This window comes from Lynx rufus, unplaced genomic scaffold, assembly GCF_022079265.1.
Source record: "Lynx rufus isolate CCGP_SWC_20201006 ecotype Redwood Valley unplaced genomic scaffold, mLynRuf1.p SCAF_9, whole genome shotgun sequence".
Lineage (NCBI taxonomy): Eukaryota > Metazoa > Chordata > Mammalia > Carnivora > Felidae > Lynx > Lynx rufus.
Window position 1 is genome coordinate 65,423,210 of NW_025814897.1, and position 13,562 is coordinate 65,436,771.

General features: G+C 36.5%; 1 protein-coding gene across 2 annotated transcripts in view; it reads right to left on the reverse strand.

Annotated features, from left to right (window-relative positions):
• The window catches only part of STK33 (serine/threonine kinase 33), a 67,724-nt gene extending 54,982 nt beyond the window's left edge, over positions 1 to 12,742 (reverse strand). For both annotated transcript variants that reach the window (XM_047072435.1, XM_047072434.1), the window contains exons 1-4: positions 12,518 to 12,742; positions 11,113 to 11,226; positions 6,695 to 6,808; positions 4,181 to 4,285 (exon numbers count right to left, since the gene is read on the reverse strand). In XM_047072435.1, coding sequence (XP_046928391.1) covers positions 4,181 to 4,285; positions 6,695 to 6,808; positions 11,113 to 11,226; positions 12,518 to 12,742 — 558 coding nt within the window. The remainder of the gene's footprint in view (positions 1 to 4,180; positions 4,286 to 6,694; positions 6,809 to 11,112; positions 11,227 to 12,517) is intronic.
• Positions 12,743 to 13,562: the final 820 nt, after the last annotated feature.

Consider the following 13,562-nt stretch of genomic DNA (forward strand, 5'->3'; position numbering starts at 1 on the left):
AGCAAACTTTTTCTCTAAAGGCCTGATCCAGATAGTAAATATTTTTGCCTTTGTAGGTTGTACAATCTCTTTTGCAACTACTCAGCTCTGCTGTTATAGCATAACAGCAGCCATAAACAACACAACAAAACTTTATCTATGGACTTTGAAATTTTAGTTTCATATGCTTTTCATATGCCATCAAATATTTACTCTTTAAATTTTTTTCAGCCATTTAAAAATGTAAAAAAACTTAGCTTACAGGCCATAAAAAAAAAATAGGCAGCATGCCATATTGGGCTTGCATGCTATAGTGTGATGACCTTTGTTTACGGGGGGTAGATGCAAGGCACAGAATGGACACAAGAAGGGGAAGAAGAAAAATACATGAAAATTACCTAGGAGGAAGAAATAGCAGGACTTAGTAACTAACTGGTTATATGCAGGAAAAAGCCAGGGGTAAAATGCCTCTTCCATATTTGCTTTTTATGTTGATGCATATTAAGACCACTTTGGGTTTTCTAGAAGTCATTTCTTGAGTCAAAAAGATTCACAGGCAACTAAAATGCAAGCCTTTTTCATATCTGTTGCTATTCAGTCGTAGACTACCCTCCACGGCCCCATTCCATCCTCCACAGCTAAATTTTTGTAATTTCTTTTTTAATTTGGGGGTCTGATTCTATTCTATAGCCGCTACTAATGCAGCATCTGTATTCAATCAGCAAGCATGAAAACAGGAATAGAAGATTAACACCCTTTCTCCCAACAGTCAAAATTCAAATCCACTAAACCTCAGGATGCTTTGGAATTTCAAAAGTAACTAAAGAATTGTGCAAAGTCTAACACATAAATAAGCTTTTGAACCATGCCATCGTATTTCCACTGATAGCACTGTAGGGATCATAAGTGGTATGTGAACTATTTGGAAAGAAGAGTTACTTTAGCCGTGCTTACAACATAAATTGATGTCAAGTTTAAATATGAAAGTTGATAAAAGGTATATCAATAAAAGTTTTTTATAAGTCTTTTTATAATTATTAGAAATCATTGTGTAGATCTGGAGAACATTTGGATTCACAAAAAAACCATAACATAGTCTGACTTAATGACAGTTCTAATACCATGGTCTATCCAATCAGGTAACAATTTCCATTCATCTTTAAGATGACCTAGAAGGTCTAAGTATTTGAGTTGGGGAGGGAAGGAGAGGGGGCAATCTGACCTATGTGAATCAAGGGCCAGCAGTACATTAAAAAACAAACAAACAAACAAAAAAAAACCCACCACAACAAACCAATCACAGATGATAATTTCCTCTGCCTTCAAACTATTCTAGATTTGGACTCCCACTTGTGCCCAAGATGGAGTAACAGAGACTAGACTGACCCTCTCTCCTGAAACAACTTAAGAAATGGACAAAATATATAAAACAGCAATTTTAAGACATTAGACATTAGGCAGCATAGGGTGATGACTCCTGAAAGAGGGGAAACACATGAAACAAGCCCCATGATCATCCTACCTTACTGTCCAGAGAGGATCTGTAGGCCATGAGGCAGTAAGAAGGAATACAAAGAGAGCCTAACAGTCTCCATGAATTGAGGAAATTGAACAGGGAGTCCAGGAAGGCCAAGACAACTAAATTTCACAGGGCAGAGTACCAAAAGAGGAGAAAGCTGTACACAGAGAAAGCTCCATAGATTTGCAGAAGCTCCCCGTCAAGTCTTCAGCAGAGTCCTGTTCAGTTTATGTGTATGAGGGAACTACCCAAAGCTGGGTAAAGAACCATGCAAGAGGAGCAGAGGGAACAATAACTGGAGATTACACATGACCAGAAAGAACCTGTATTCCCATTAGCCAAAGTGGAAAATCTCATAATTCACAGGACATCAGGTAAAGTACTCTCAAAGGGTCTTACTTCCGTAGTAAGAAAAAATTAGCCCTAGATCAAAGACTGCTCTGGTATCATCTAACAAAGCTTAAACAAGCTTCAGAAGTATCGAACTGTTTCCAACTAACTATGTCTTGCAATAAAGCTCAAGAGTAGTTATAAGAATATAAAAATATCTAGCAACCTACCAAAAACTAACAGGCATACAAAGAAGCAGGAAAACATAACCCATAATGGAAAAAAAAATCAGTCAATTGAAACTGACCTAGAAATGACATATATGATAAAATTAGTAGAAAAGAATGCTATAAGTTATTATAACTATATTTAAGGAGGAGTAAATATAGAGCATGTTAAATAGAAACATGGAAGATACAGAAAAGAATCAAATCAAATTTCCATTGGAAAAGATAAGTAGCACACATGATGTTACAGAAAAAGAGATTACTGAATCTGAAGACATCGCAAGGAAAAGTATACCAAAGAAAACAAAGGAGAAAGTAAGCTGTGGACAATATCAAGCAACCTAACATTCTAACATGGATACTTGGAGTAGAAGGCAGAAAAAGCATTTGAACAAATAATGGCCAATGATTTGCTTAAATTTGATAAAAACCATAAATTCACAGATCTAAGAGGCTCCATGAACCCCAAGCACAAGAAACATGAAGAAAACTACAGCAAGGCACAATATAATCAAATTGATTAAAACTGATGACAAAGAGCAAAACTATTTTAACATGATTTGGGGATTAAAAAATAACAACTCGAAGACTAAAAAGAACAGACTTTTGGCATCATTGCCGTATACTGCTCCCATAAAGGATAACTGTGGCCTTTCATAGTTATCAAGCACTCCTAATGAATCAAGCATACTACATAACCCAAACTGACTAATTCTGCCTCAGAAACTGACAAAGGCAACAAAGAACAATAGCTAACAATTAAAGAGACAGATGCTTTATATCCATTTTCCCATTTAATCCTTCAACAACTGTAAGGAATAAACCCACCGGCCCAATCAAAGGATGCAGAGACTCAGAGCACAGTGAAGTGAGGCTTTAAACAACATTCTTGCAAGTGGGTGTCTGGCAGACAGGCACCCTCAGGGCATTTACAGCAGATAATTTATTTCCTAGCACAAGAGTCCCTCCCCTGGTTCCTCACTGGCTGAGTACTACCGAGGTTACAGCCTTACCGGGGCATTGCCGAGACCCGCGTAAGGCAAAAAGTAATCTGATTGGAACAAATGTACATTCCCTGAGGTGACACAGAGACTTTCAGTCCCTCCTCCCTTTGTTCTTTGGCTCATGCTCATTGCAAAGCCCACGAAAATAAGCCCCAGAAACGGAGAGGGGAAGAAGAACCGGGAAGTGAAGTGTGAAAGGGTTTGGGACTCCATTGTGTGTGGGGGCGGGGGTGGGGAAGATTTGTACATATTTCCAATAGGTTGTAAACCTACTGTTACTAGACAGTAGTAACAGTGCTACTGTTTTAGTACTGCTTTTATTTGGTATTTCTGAGAATGAATCGTCTCCCTTCTCACACAACCAAATGAGGTCGATACTATTATTAAACCCATTTTACAAATGAGGAAACTAAAGTATAGAGAGGTTGGATAACAACATGGTCTCCCGGCTAATAAGTGGTGGAGCCAGGATTCGAATGCACAGGCAATCTGAGCCCAGAGTCCACATGCCTAACCACTACATTATACCGCCTCCAAGCAGAGAAACGCCCAAACCCACAGGCACTAAACAATCTGGAGGCAGGATGGCAAATAACTCAGGCTTCAGAACAACTGTAAATAAAAATTACAGGCATTTAAAGAGAAGAATGATAACATCTAGGGAAGAAAGAAGATTAAACACATTGGTAAAACACAGATGGTAAAATATCTTCTACACAGTGCCAAATATACCCATGCCAACTTTCTTATAAAGCTAACCTTGTAAAATTACAACAATATTCTAAGAGATTCTAATGGAGACACCAAAGCCCAAAACAAAAGGAAAGCCATCTCTAAGGAAGCTCTAATTACTATCTGTTTGTGTATGAAGTTGCTTCGATTGTAAACATTTGTTTTCAACAAGCCACCCAGAAATATCACTAAAGACATCAATCTAATCATCAGACACCTAATTATATAATCAATAATAAAAGTCCTCCAGAATGCCCTCATCAATTGCCAGTGACAGACACATGCCACGGACAGGAACACCTGTGCCCTACAGGGGTGACTGCAGAAGGGAGTGATGTTCATCTGTAATAGTAACAACTTTCAAAGTGCAGCACCTGAACAAGCCTTACCTTAGGCGTCTCAAACACTTGTTCCAGATGTATGATATGTTCGTGTTTCACACTTTTCAGGATATTCACCTCCCGTTCAAGTAGCTTCACAGCAGAGCTTCCAGCCTTTCACAATGAGGATGCATAGATTTCACATATGAATGTCACTAATACAAACCTCAATATAAAAGTTACAGTCATTTTTATATCTTTTCCTACATTTTCTGGAGAAGTTCCCTTTCCAAACGATAACATGCAACTTATTTCCACGATAAGATTAAATTATGGCCCTTCTTTCCTTTGTCCAATTTTAAGTTATATATAATTTGGCCTCAAGCCACATCTGTTTCTTGGACTGTTTCTATAAATTAACCACAACATGGTCTCTGTCCCCTGAGAGAATTGTTCCAGTTTTTAAAATGCCTTTTGGTATTTCCTTCAAAATCATGTTAATCCTGTGATGTTAGCATAATAAAACCAAAATCTGCTTTCCAGTGACATCATTTGGAGAAGCTAAAAACAAAATGTTTTTCTTTTGTTGTTTTGTTTTGAAGATATATGTGTGCATATATATATATATATATATATATATGCTTTTATTTACATATTTGTTTGTATTTATATACAAAATAGGCAGTGAGATTCTACACCTAGCCCTGCAATATGTCACTTCCTGATACCCCCAGCTTCTAAGAGAGAGACAGAGAGAGAGATCTTACCTTCAAAAAAATTTTTTTAACGTTTATTCATTTTTGAGAGACAGAGAGACAGAGCACGAGCAGGGAAGGGGCAGAGAGAGGGAGACACAGAATCCGAAGCAGGATCCAGGCTCTGAGCTTTCAGCACAGAGCCCAGAGAGATCTTACCTTCAGACCAACCTAACTCCAGCTTTATCTCCTTACATGTAACCTTTAACCATACCTGATGGCAAAAGACAAAGGCAGGCACATCCCAGGGAGCGCAAATCAGGGTACAATTGATTTTCTACAGTCATCTCAGAAATTCTAGAAGGGCCTTTTCTACCCTCACCACCATTACCACCACCCCAATCATCCCCCCTTATTGATATCTAAATTACCAGCATTGCCCTTATTCACATAAAAACATCCCTGAAAGGGACGACAAAGGTCTTTTCCCTCTGCCCCACCCCCATGCCACCACCAAGGTTAGAAAATGCGTAATAGTTCTTCAAGGACTGCAAAAAGATGGATCACATGGCAAATTTTACCTAGTTAAAATTTTACCTAGAGTCATCCCTGCATCCAATTACCTTTACCCTTCAACCATTACCATCTCAGAATGAGTAGGAAACTGCCTACCACTACGCCCTAGGGTGAAAGTCAACAAGTAAAGGTTATCCTAGAGGGTCAAGAGAAACAGTAACTGTGAGGAGTGGATTCTTATCTAGACTAGACATGGAAAGTTACCACAATTTCTCCTAATACAAGTCTCAATTCCATTCCTACCTCCCTCCCCAAATGGCCTAACCTGCATATAATACAGTAAAATATATTGTCCAATTCATAAATTGAGTATATAAATTTATTTTACTATATTAGTGCCTATAAATGCTTATCATTAGTATGTGTATGCAAGACTTTGAAATCCTAAAGTTGCATGCAGGTACCCTACTATATAACCCTAAAATCTAACCCCCAGCCCTCCCTGACACCAAAGGGGCAAAGGAAACAACATCCCATGTAGCACAATGGTTCTAGAATTCTAAAGATTTCCAGAAAGTCTCTAGATCTCCCTTTATTAGGATTTGTATGTTATTTTATTAAACTTTAGAGAGAAATGGTATGTAATTTTCTATAGTCTGTTTTAAAGAATACATAAAACTTACTATTTCACTTTGTAAATGTAGTATTAATCATCACAAACCCAAGAAAAAAAAAACACCGTCTTTTGTCTTTTCCCAGGCACAGAGGTTTTTTAAAAGCTGATGAAATGATCAGGTGTAAAGCCTGAGAAGCTAGACTCTCTCTTAAAGACAAGCCCAGTCATTGTCCACTCCAGGAGAAATCCAGTGAGAAAAACAGTGGCTACAAGTAAACAGCACAGTTGACAGTTGCTGAAAAAGTGGTTCAAACGGGAAGAGCAGGTGGGATGAATAATCAGAGACTTAGCTAACAATGAGGATATAGGGAATCAAAGGAGAGGAAAGGATAGGAGGAAAGCCCTTGGAACTACACTGGGAGAGAACACTGAGACTTCAGTCTAGCTAAGCCATATCTAGCCCTTAGCCCTACAGCTACACAGACATAGAATCAGCCCTTACTTTCAACTCATTCTGAAGAACTTTACCCTTATTTGGTCATACTGGTTACATTAGTTGATCCTTCATTTGCTTTTCCCAGATACATGAGTTCAAGAATAGGTCCCTTCCCAGAAGGCTAGGGAAATGGCCACACTTATCCAGGGGAACAGCCCAGGCCCTGCCCTCAGAGGCAGCTGTTAGTGTGAAAACTATACCGCCTACCCCACCCTGCCCTGGCACCATGCCCTCAGTGTGATGCTGCTAATAAGTCTTACCTTGTCTTTGTTCACTTTTTTAATTGCCCACTTAGTTTCTGTTTCCTTGTCTGTAGCTTCAAAGACCATTCCAAAGCTCCCTTGTCCCAATATTCTTCCAAAGGTATAGATTTCCTGGATAAAAAATAAGAGCTCCTTTGTCTCTTTCATCAGGTATTCATCAGGTATTAAAAATGAACACATAATACTGATAGATACCCAACCAAGGGAAGAGAGTTTCTGCTCCAGGGTAAAATCAAATAGAAGATGCCACCTATTTGATATTAATTAACCAAAAATGAGTTTTGGCAAATCTCATTAATTGCCCTTTGGAGGAAAAACCATGAACATCCCAATGGAGACATACAGAAAACCTCAAAAGTATCAAGATGAATCTCTTACAAACTACAATGAATGAAATGTCTTCATAAGAAAGAGGAGGAATGGAATATTAACGCATACATGAATGTGTGTTTGTGTGTATAAAATACATTTACCAAAGAAATTATCCCCAAATTCGGAGAGCTGTATTATAAAATCAACACCTATTAACCACTGAATAGCTGCTTTGCCGTTTACCAAGCAACACTTTTTCTTTACTTCATTATTTCTATTTAAAAGCACTTTAGTGGTTTCATTCCTTTTGTTTTAGAAAAAAGCAGTATCTGACAGAAATTTTAATGTAAGTCAGCACTGAGAAGAAAATAAAAACCATCCATAGTAACGCTATCCAGACCAAGAATCCTTCCACATATTATTTAACTTCTGATGGTAACTGCACTTCCCATGATGAGCATAGCATAATGAGTAGAATTGTCGAACCACTAAGTTGTACACCTGAAACTGAAACTAATGTAACATTGTATGTCAACTACACTTCAACTTTTTTAAAAAAGCATAGCACCTAGAACATAGTAAGCACCCAATAGAAGTTAAGATTATTTAAAAAATAATAATGCACTATTTTTGCCAACACCAGCATCCTGGTTCTCACTGTAAAATAACAAACATGTAACTCATTTACACTTTCTTTTCCTGTTTGGTTGGGGCAGTCTCCTTGATCCAAATCAATATCAGGGTATTAATAAGACTTTCTGGACACATGATGCCTGGGGACTATAATACGACAAAACATCTAAAGTAATGCCACTAGGTGAAGCCTCTGCTGGGTCAGCAGTCAAAGCCTTCCCTGGAGATGCTACTCCATTTCTCTGCAACCACTTTCACCTTTGCCGTGCAAGAGATAAATTAGCTGCTAATCTTCATATCTTCTGCTGCTTACATTCCTGTCTTACTTTCATAAAAGAAGATTTAATGCCCAACTAATTACTTATCTCCTTCACGAAGGAGTTCCCCGACTTTGCACCTTGGTAATTGTTCCATTATTTTGACTTCCCTCAGTATGTATGCATTGGTCCTCACGTATTATTATTACTCTCTTTCTTACAAATACTTTGGTTCATGTTTTTCTTCCAAGATGGTCTAGAAGCTTAAGAAGCTGTTTCTTTTGTATCCTTTAAAAACCAACCAAGGGAAGCCTTTAAAAAGCCTACCCTGAAACTTTGTAGGTAAAACATTCATGCTTAGCACATAGTGGGGAAAAGAAGGAAGGGAGGGAGGGAGGGAGACACGGAGGGAGGGAGGAAGGAAAGAAGGAAGGAAGAAAGAAGAAATGTTTGGCTTCAACATGTTAGACTTTCCTTAGATAGTTCCTTGTGTACATATTTTATACAAAAATGGATAAAACACAATTTCTGTTTTCTCAGAATTTGTAAGCTACTCAAGAGACAAGATTATCACTTAAGTTATAAAGTCTTAAGTTAAAAAAAAAATACAAAACAACATTGGGGCCAGAGACCACAGCTAAAATACTGGGAGAATAGGGGAAAACATTACAAAAGAGATGGCTTCTGAGATCAGCATGTGAGGGAACAAAAGCAAATAATCGAGAATCTTTTTTCTATCATCCAAGCAAACAAAGCAAGGAAGGCATTCCACAGGAACAGCAGTGCAAATATGGAATGAATGAATGAATGAATGAATCAGTAAATGAATGAATCAATCAACAAATTCAGTCAGCAAGCCAGCCAGCCAGGAACCTTCTACATATATATACCTGTGAGAAGTGACAGACCAGTTATGTGGAGTTGAACCCTGGGGTAAGAATGTTGGATTTATGGTCTTGAATGATGCAAATGGCAACTCCTGGACTCACATAGGGTACATCCTGCCCAGGTGATGGTTCCCAAGATGGGACTTTCAGTGATTTATAATTACTTTTTCCCTTCCTTCTTCCTACAACCACTTAACGGTGAGAATCAAAATCAGAAAAACTATGACTAAAAAAAGACAAATATTTTATTTTTATTTTATTTATATGTAACTCCCAATTATGTATTATGAAAAATGAGTAAAATCTCAATTTAAATGGTCATTTATCCCTTTTGTTTTCCACAGAACAAAATGATATAAACTATATAACTATTTCTCCAATTTTTCTTGTACTTTAAATGAGAAAACTCTCATTTGCTTTTTTAACATATAGAACCACAACTTGGACACAGTATTTTAACACTGTTTAAATAGGATATTTTAAATGAGGAATGGATATAGAAATAGCTCTATTGCCCAACTAGTTTCATAAACTAATCTTTTTCTTCAACTAACTGCTTTGACATAATTACATAGTGGTGAAAATAAGGAGAAAATTACTTCTTGTTTGTAATAATCTTAAGAGGATGCTATAAAAATGGTAATGTAGATCTATTTTTATTGACATAGAATGATATAGTGTAGAGTATGAATGCATGTATGATATGATCCCATTATGAAAATGTGGGTATGTGAAGGTGCTGACATGGATATCTGGAAAGATGGTCATCTAAACATTAAGAGTAGCTATCACTGGATAGTAGAATTTTGGATGACTTTAATTCCTTTTTTATACTCTTCCAAAATGTTTAAAAACTTTAAAATGATCCTGTCCATTTAATAGGACAAGAAAAACTTCAGTTATTCTAGTTAAGATTATTTCCTTAAAAATATGTATATATTTGAAATGTTTCATAATTTAAAACAGGAAAAGAACTGGAAAGAAAAAATAGAGTAAGACATACATGTATAGAAAAAATAAAAGTAATAAATTTTAAATTCGGTTATATCTGGCTCATGATTTTTATTTTCTTCACTTTTCTATCTATATTTTCCTAATATTTTACAATGAACATATTTTGCTTTTATAAAAGCTCTTAGGGCTAAATTTAAAATTCAGTAAAGTTGTGGATTTTTTAAAAATACAGGTTACTTATCTATTTTTTTAAAATTATTTATCCACTTTGAAAGAGAGACAGAGAGAGTGAGTGGGGGAGAGGCAGAGAGAGAGGAAGAGAGAATCCCAAACAGGCTCCGTGCCATCACTGTAGAGCCGGGTGCAGGGCTAGAACCCATGAACCATAATATCATGACCTGAGCCAAAACCAAGACTTGGCCACTTAACCTACTGAGCCCTTCAGGCACCCCCCCCCCCCAAAATACAGGCTTTTTATTTAAAGTGGGAGAATTAAATTTTTCAAGTCAGAATTCTCAGGAAGTTTTTCTGATCACTTCAAGTAAATTGTCAAACACCTCTTAACACACTTTTTAAAGTTATTTAATGTTGGGGCGCCTGGGTGCCTCAGTCAGTTAAGCAACCAATTTTGGCTCAGGTCATGATCTCACAGTTCATGACTTCAAGCCCTGCATAGGGTTCTGTGCTGACAGCTCAGAGCCTGGAGCCTGCTTCAGACTCCGTGTCTCCCTCTCTCTCTGCCCTTCCACCCCTCTCTCTCTCTCTCTCTCTCTCTCTCTCAAAAATAAATAAATGTCAAAAAAAAGTTATTTAATGTTAATTCAATTTTCTTCTTCTAGTTGTTCTTATTGTGGTTCTTTTAATGTGATGTTAAAGGAACACATGTTAATTTCTAAAATGGTAATAATATTCAAACCATAATAATTAGAATCCTTAGAAGAGTAATATTGGTACCCATCCCATCACAGTCTAGAAAAAATGGAGGGGTCCATGAGGAAAATTCTGGCCTCAGTACCAGTCATCAAGGAAATGAACAGCCAAACCATTTCAAGTCATCTGGTCTTTCTCTGTCTTCAAGAGGTCTACACAAAGACCCCAAGATTGTTCTCAGCAACAGGCAAGACATAATGACCAAAATGTTCTCATTTTACTACTAAAAATGTCCTCTGCTTTAATTAAAGTCTATTTGGTTCACTATACGCAGAAAAAATAATTAGTCTGCATTTTCTTTGGTAAAGACTTCGGCATACTTGAAACTGATTAATTTTCTCTTTTCTTTCCTTCCTTTCCTTAGAAACTAATTTTTAAATCATTTTTGCCACTAACTATTGAGTTACAAGTTCCTAGAAGTTTCAGTTTGCTTTCTATATACCCGAATAGCAGCTCCGTTGTCCATCCTTATGTGAGGAACTTTTCCTTCTGTAATGTTTCCCCGACTCCATTGTTGTTGAGACGTTTTTCTCTCCACATTGGAGGTTTTCGAGGGCTTACACCAAAAGGAATAAAAAAAATTAAGATATATTTGTAATACAATACAGTACACTTGTATCTTGACAAAATAAGAACGCTAATTTAAATAATATGACAAATCTTTAATGTGTGCTATATTTATTGTGTAAAAGAAATATTGTCTTTTTTTGTTTTTAAATGTGTGCTATGATATTTATTGTATAAAAGAAATATTGTGTTTTTTATTCTTTTTTAAAATTCTAAGTCCTATATGATTCATTGGCTTATTACACTAGAAGAGACTATAAGAAGCCAGCCATTCAATCTAGTCACCTGAATCCAGGCAAGTCTACATGATAACCTGCATCACAAATCCATCAGAACTTACCTGATGATTATGGATAAAGAAATTGTGGTTTATATACACAATGGAATACTACTTGGCAATGAGAAAGAATGAAATATGGCCTTTTGTAGCAACATGGATGGAACTGGAGAGTGTTATGCTAAGTGACATAAGTCATACAAAGAAAGACAGATACCATATGTTTTCACTCTTATGTGGATCCTGAGAAACTTAACAGAAAACCATGGGGGAGGGGAAGAAAAAAAAAAGTTAGAGAGGGAGGGAGCCAAACCGTAAGAGACTCTTAAAAACTGAGAATAAACTGAGGGTTGATGGGGGGTAGGAGGACACCTGTTGGGATGAGCACTGTGTGTTGTATGGAAACCATTGGACAATAAATTTCATATTTAAATAAATAAATAAATAAATAAATAAATAAATAAATAAAAATAAAACTTACTGCTCTCAGTCTCCAAAGTTGTGCTGTATCAACTACAATCTTCCATACTGCCTCTTCTCCATAAAGGTAAAATACCCCGCAAACCAATCCTACCAGGTAGTCATAGATTGTAACTAACATACATCAGCTTTGCAAAGTATATTTGATATTCCATCTAGATAACCAGAAATTGTCATAAATAATAACCACCCTATATTTCACTATAACAATGGCCCAAATTCAGATTTTATCCAATTTGAAAGCCAATTCATTTCTGTATAAACCATTAAAAACTAAAGAAGCTGGAATAACATTCCAAATTATTTGTGATCATGGAAAATAACTCAACAGTGGATGGAATTATCATAAAAGAAATTACTAACCAATTTTGCTCACCTCTCACATAAGCAATAAATGTTCCTTTAATAGTTAAGAAGGCAATGATTTAGCTGACAAGGGACCAAGGGATATGGATCAAGCTAAGGATGGGATTAGGAAATAGGATGTCAACTTGTGTTGGGATATAGAAACTTCAATATTTACCATAACTTTCCCAGAGGCACTATCTGTGATGGGTTGGTTTTCTTTTTTTCTGTCTGCTGAAACTTCATATTCTGAGCTGCCCATGCTTGATTCTTGGGACATTTCCACCACAGAGATTGGAGAAAGCCTTCTTCTACAGGCACATACATACAGTACATCTTGCTTAGAAGTAGATGAACAGTTGGAGCATTTTGCGCATTGTTTACCAAACCCACTATTGGCCATTTGCTTAACTCTGCAACTAAAGCAACTTGAAGGAAAGAAGTTTCCACTCCTTGAGGAAAAGAACCAGACCAAAAGGGATAAGGTAAGCTGATGGTGAAAACTGTAACTTCCAGTTGGTGAGGTCTTTACACTACTGATGCACTATACTTATATTCACACATGAGAGCTGCAGAAAGAAAATAAACAATAATTTAGAAGGTTCTTTCTGATTCTGTCACCCTCCTATAAGTTAGAGAAAAACTTAGAGTTAGCACCGAAAGCATCCTGCCTATACATGAAAAGTTAATATTTACAACAAAATTAGGACATATTTCTAAAAACCAATGGATTTTCATCTTTCAAAATTTAATAACCGTAAATTGCTGAAAAGCATGGTCTAGGGAAATCAATTTGGTGGGTTGACATCAATTTTTTTTAATTCTAAGAGGATAATATGAGTATTTTGCATAGATCCTTGGTAACTTCTATGAAACTTCTAATTATGTAAATACACATATAGAGAATGTTTGTGTATGAGTATGCACTGAGTCACAATATAAGAGATACTTTTTATTGAAGTATAATTGACATATAATAGTATATTAGTTTTAGGTATACAACATAATGATTCAACATTTATATACATTACAAAATTATCACCATAAACCTAGTTACCATCTGTCACCATAAAAAGTTATTATAATATTATTGACTCTATTTCCTATGCTGTACTTTTTACACCCCTGTGACTTATAACTGGAAGTTTGTATCTTTTAATCCCCTTCACCTAGCTCACCCATCCACTCCCTCTTCTTAATGTGGGCTGTGGTAAAAAAAGAAA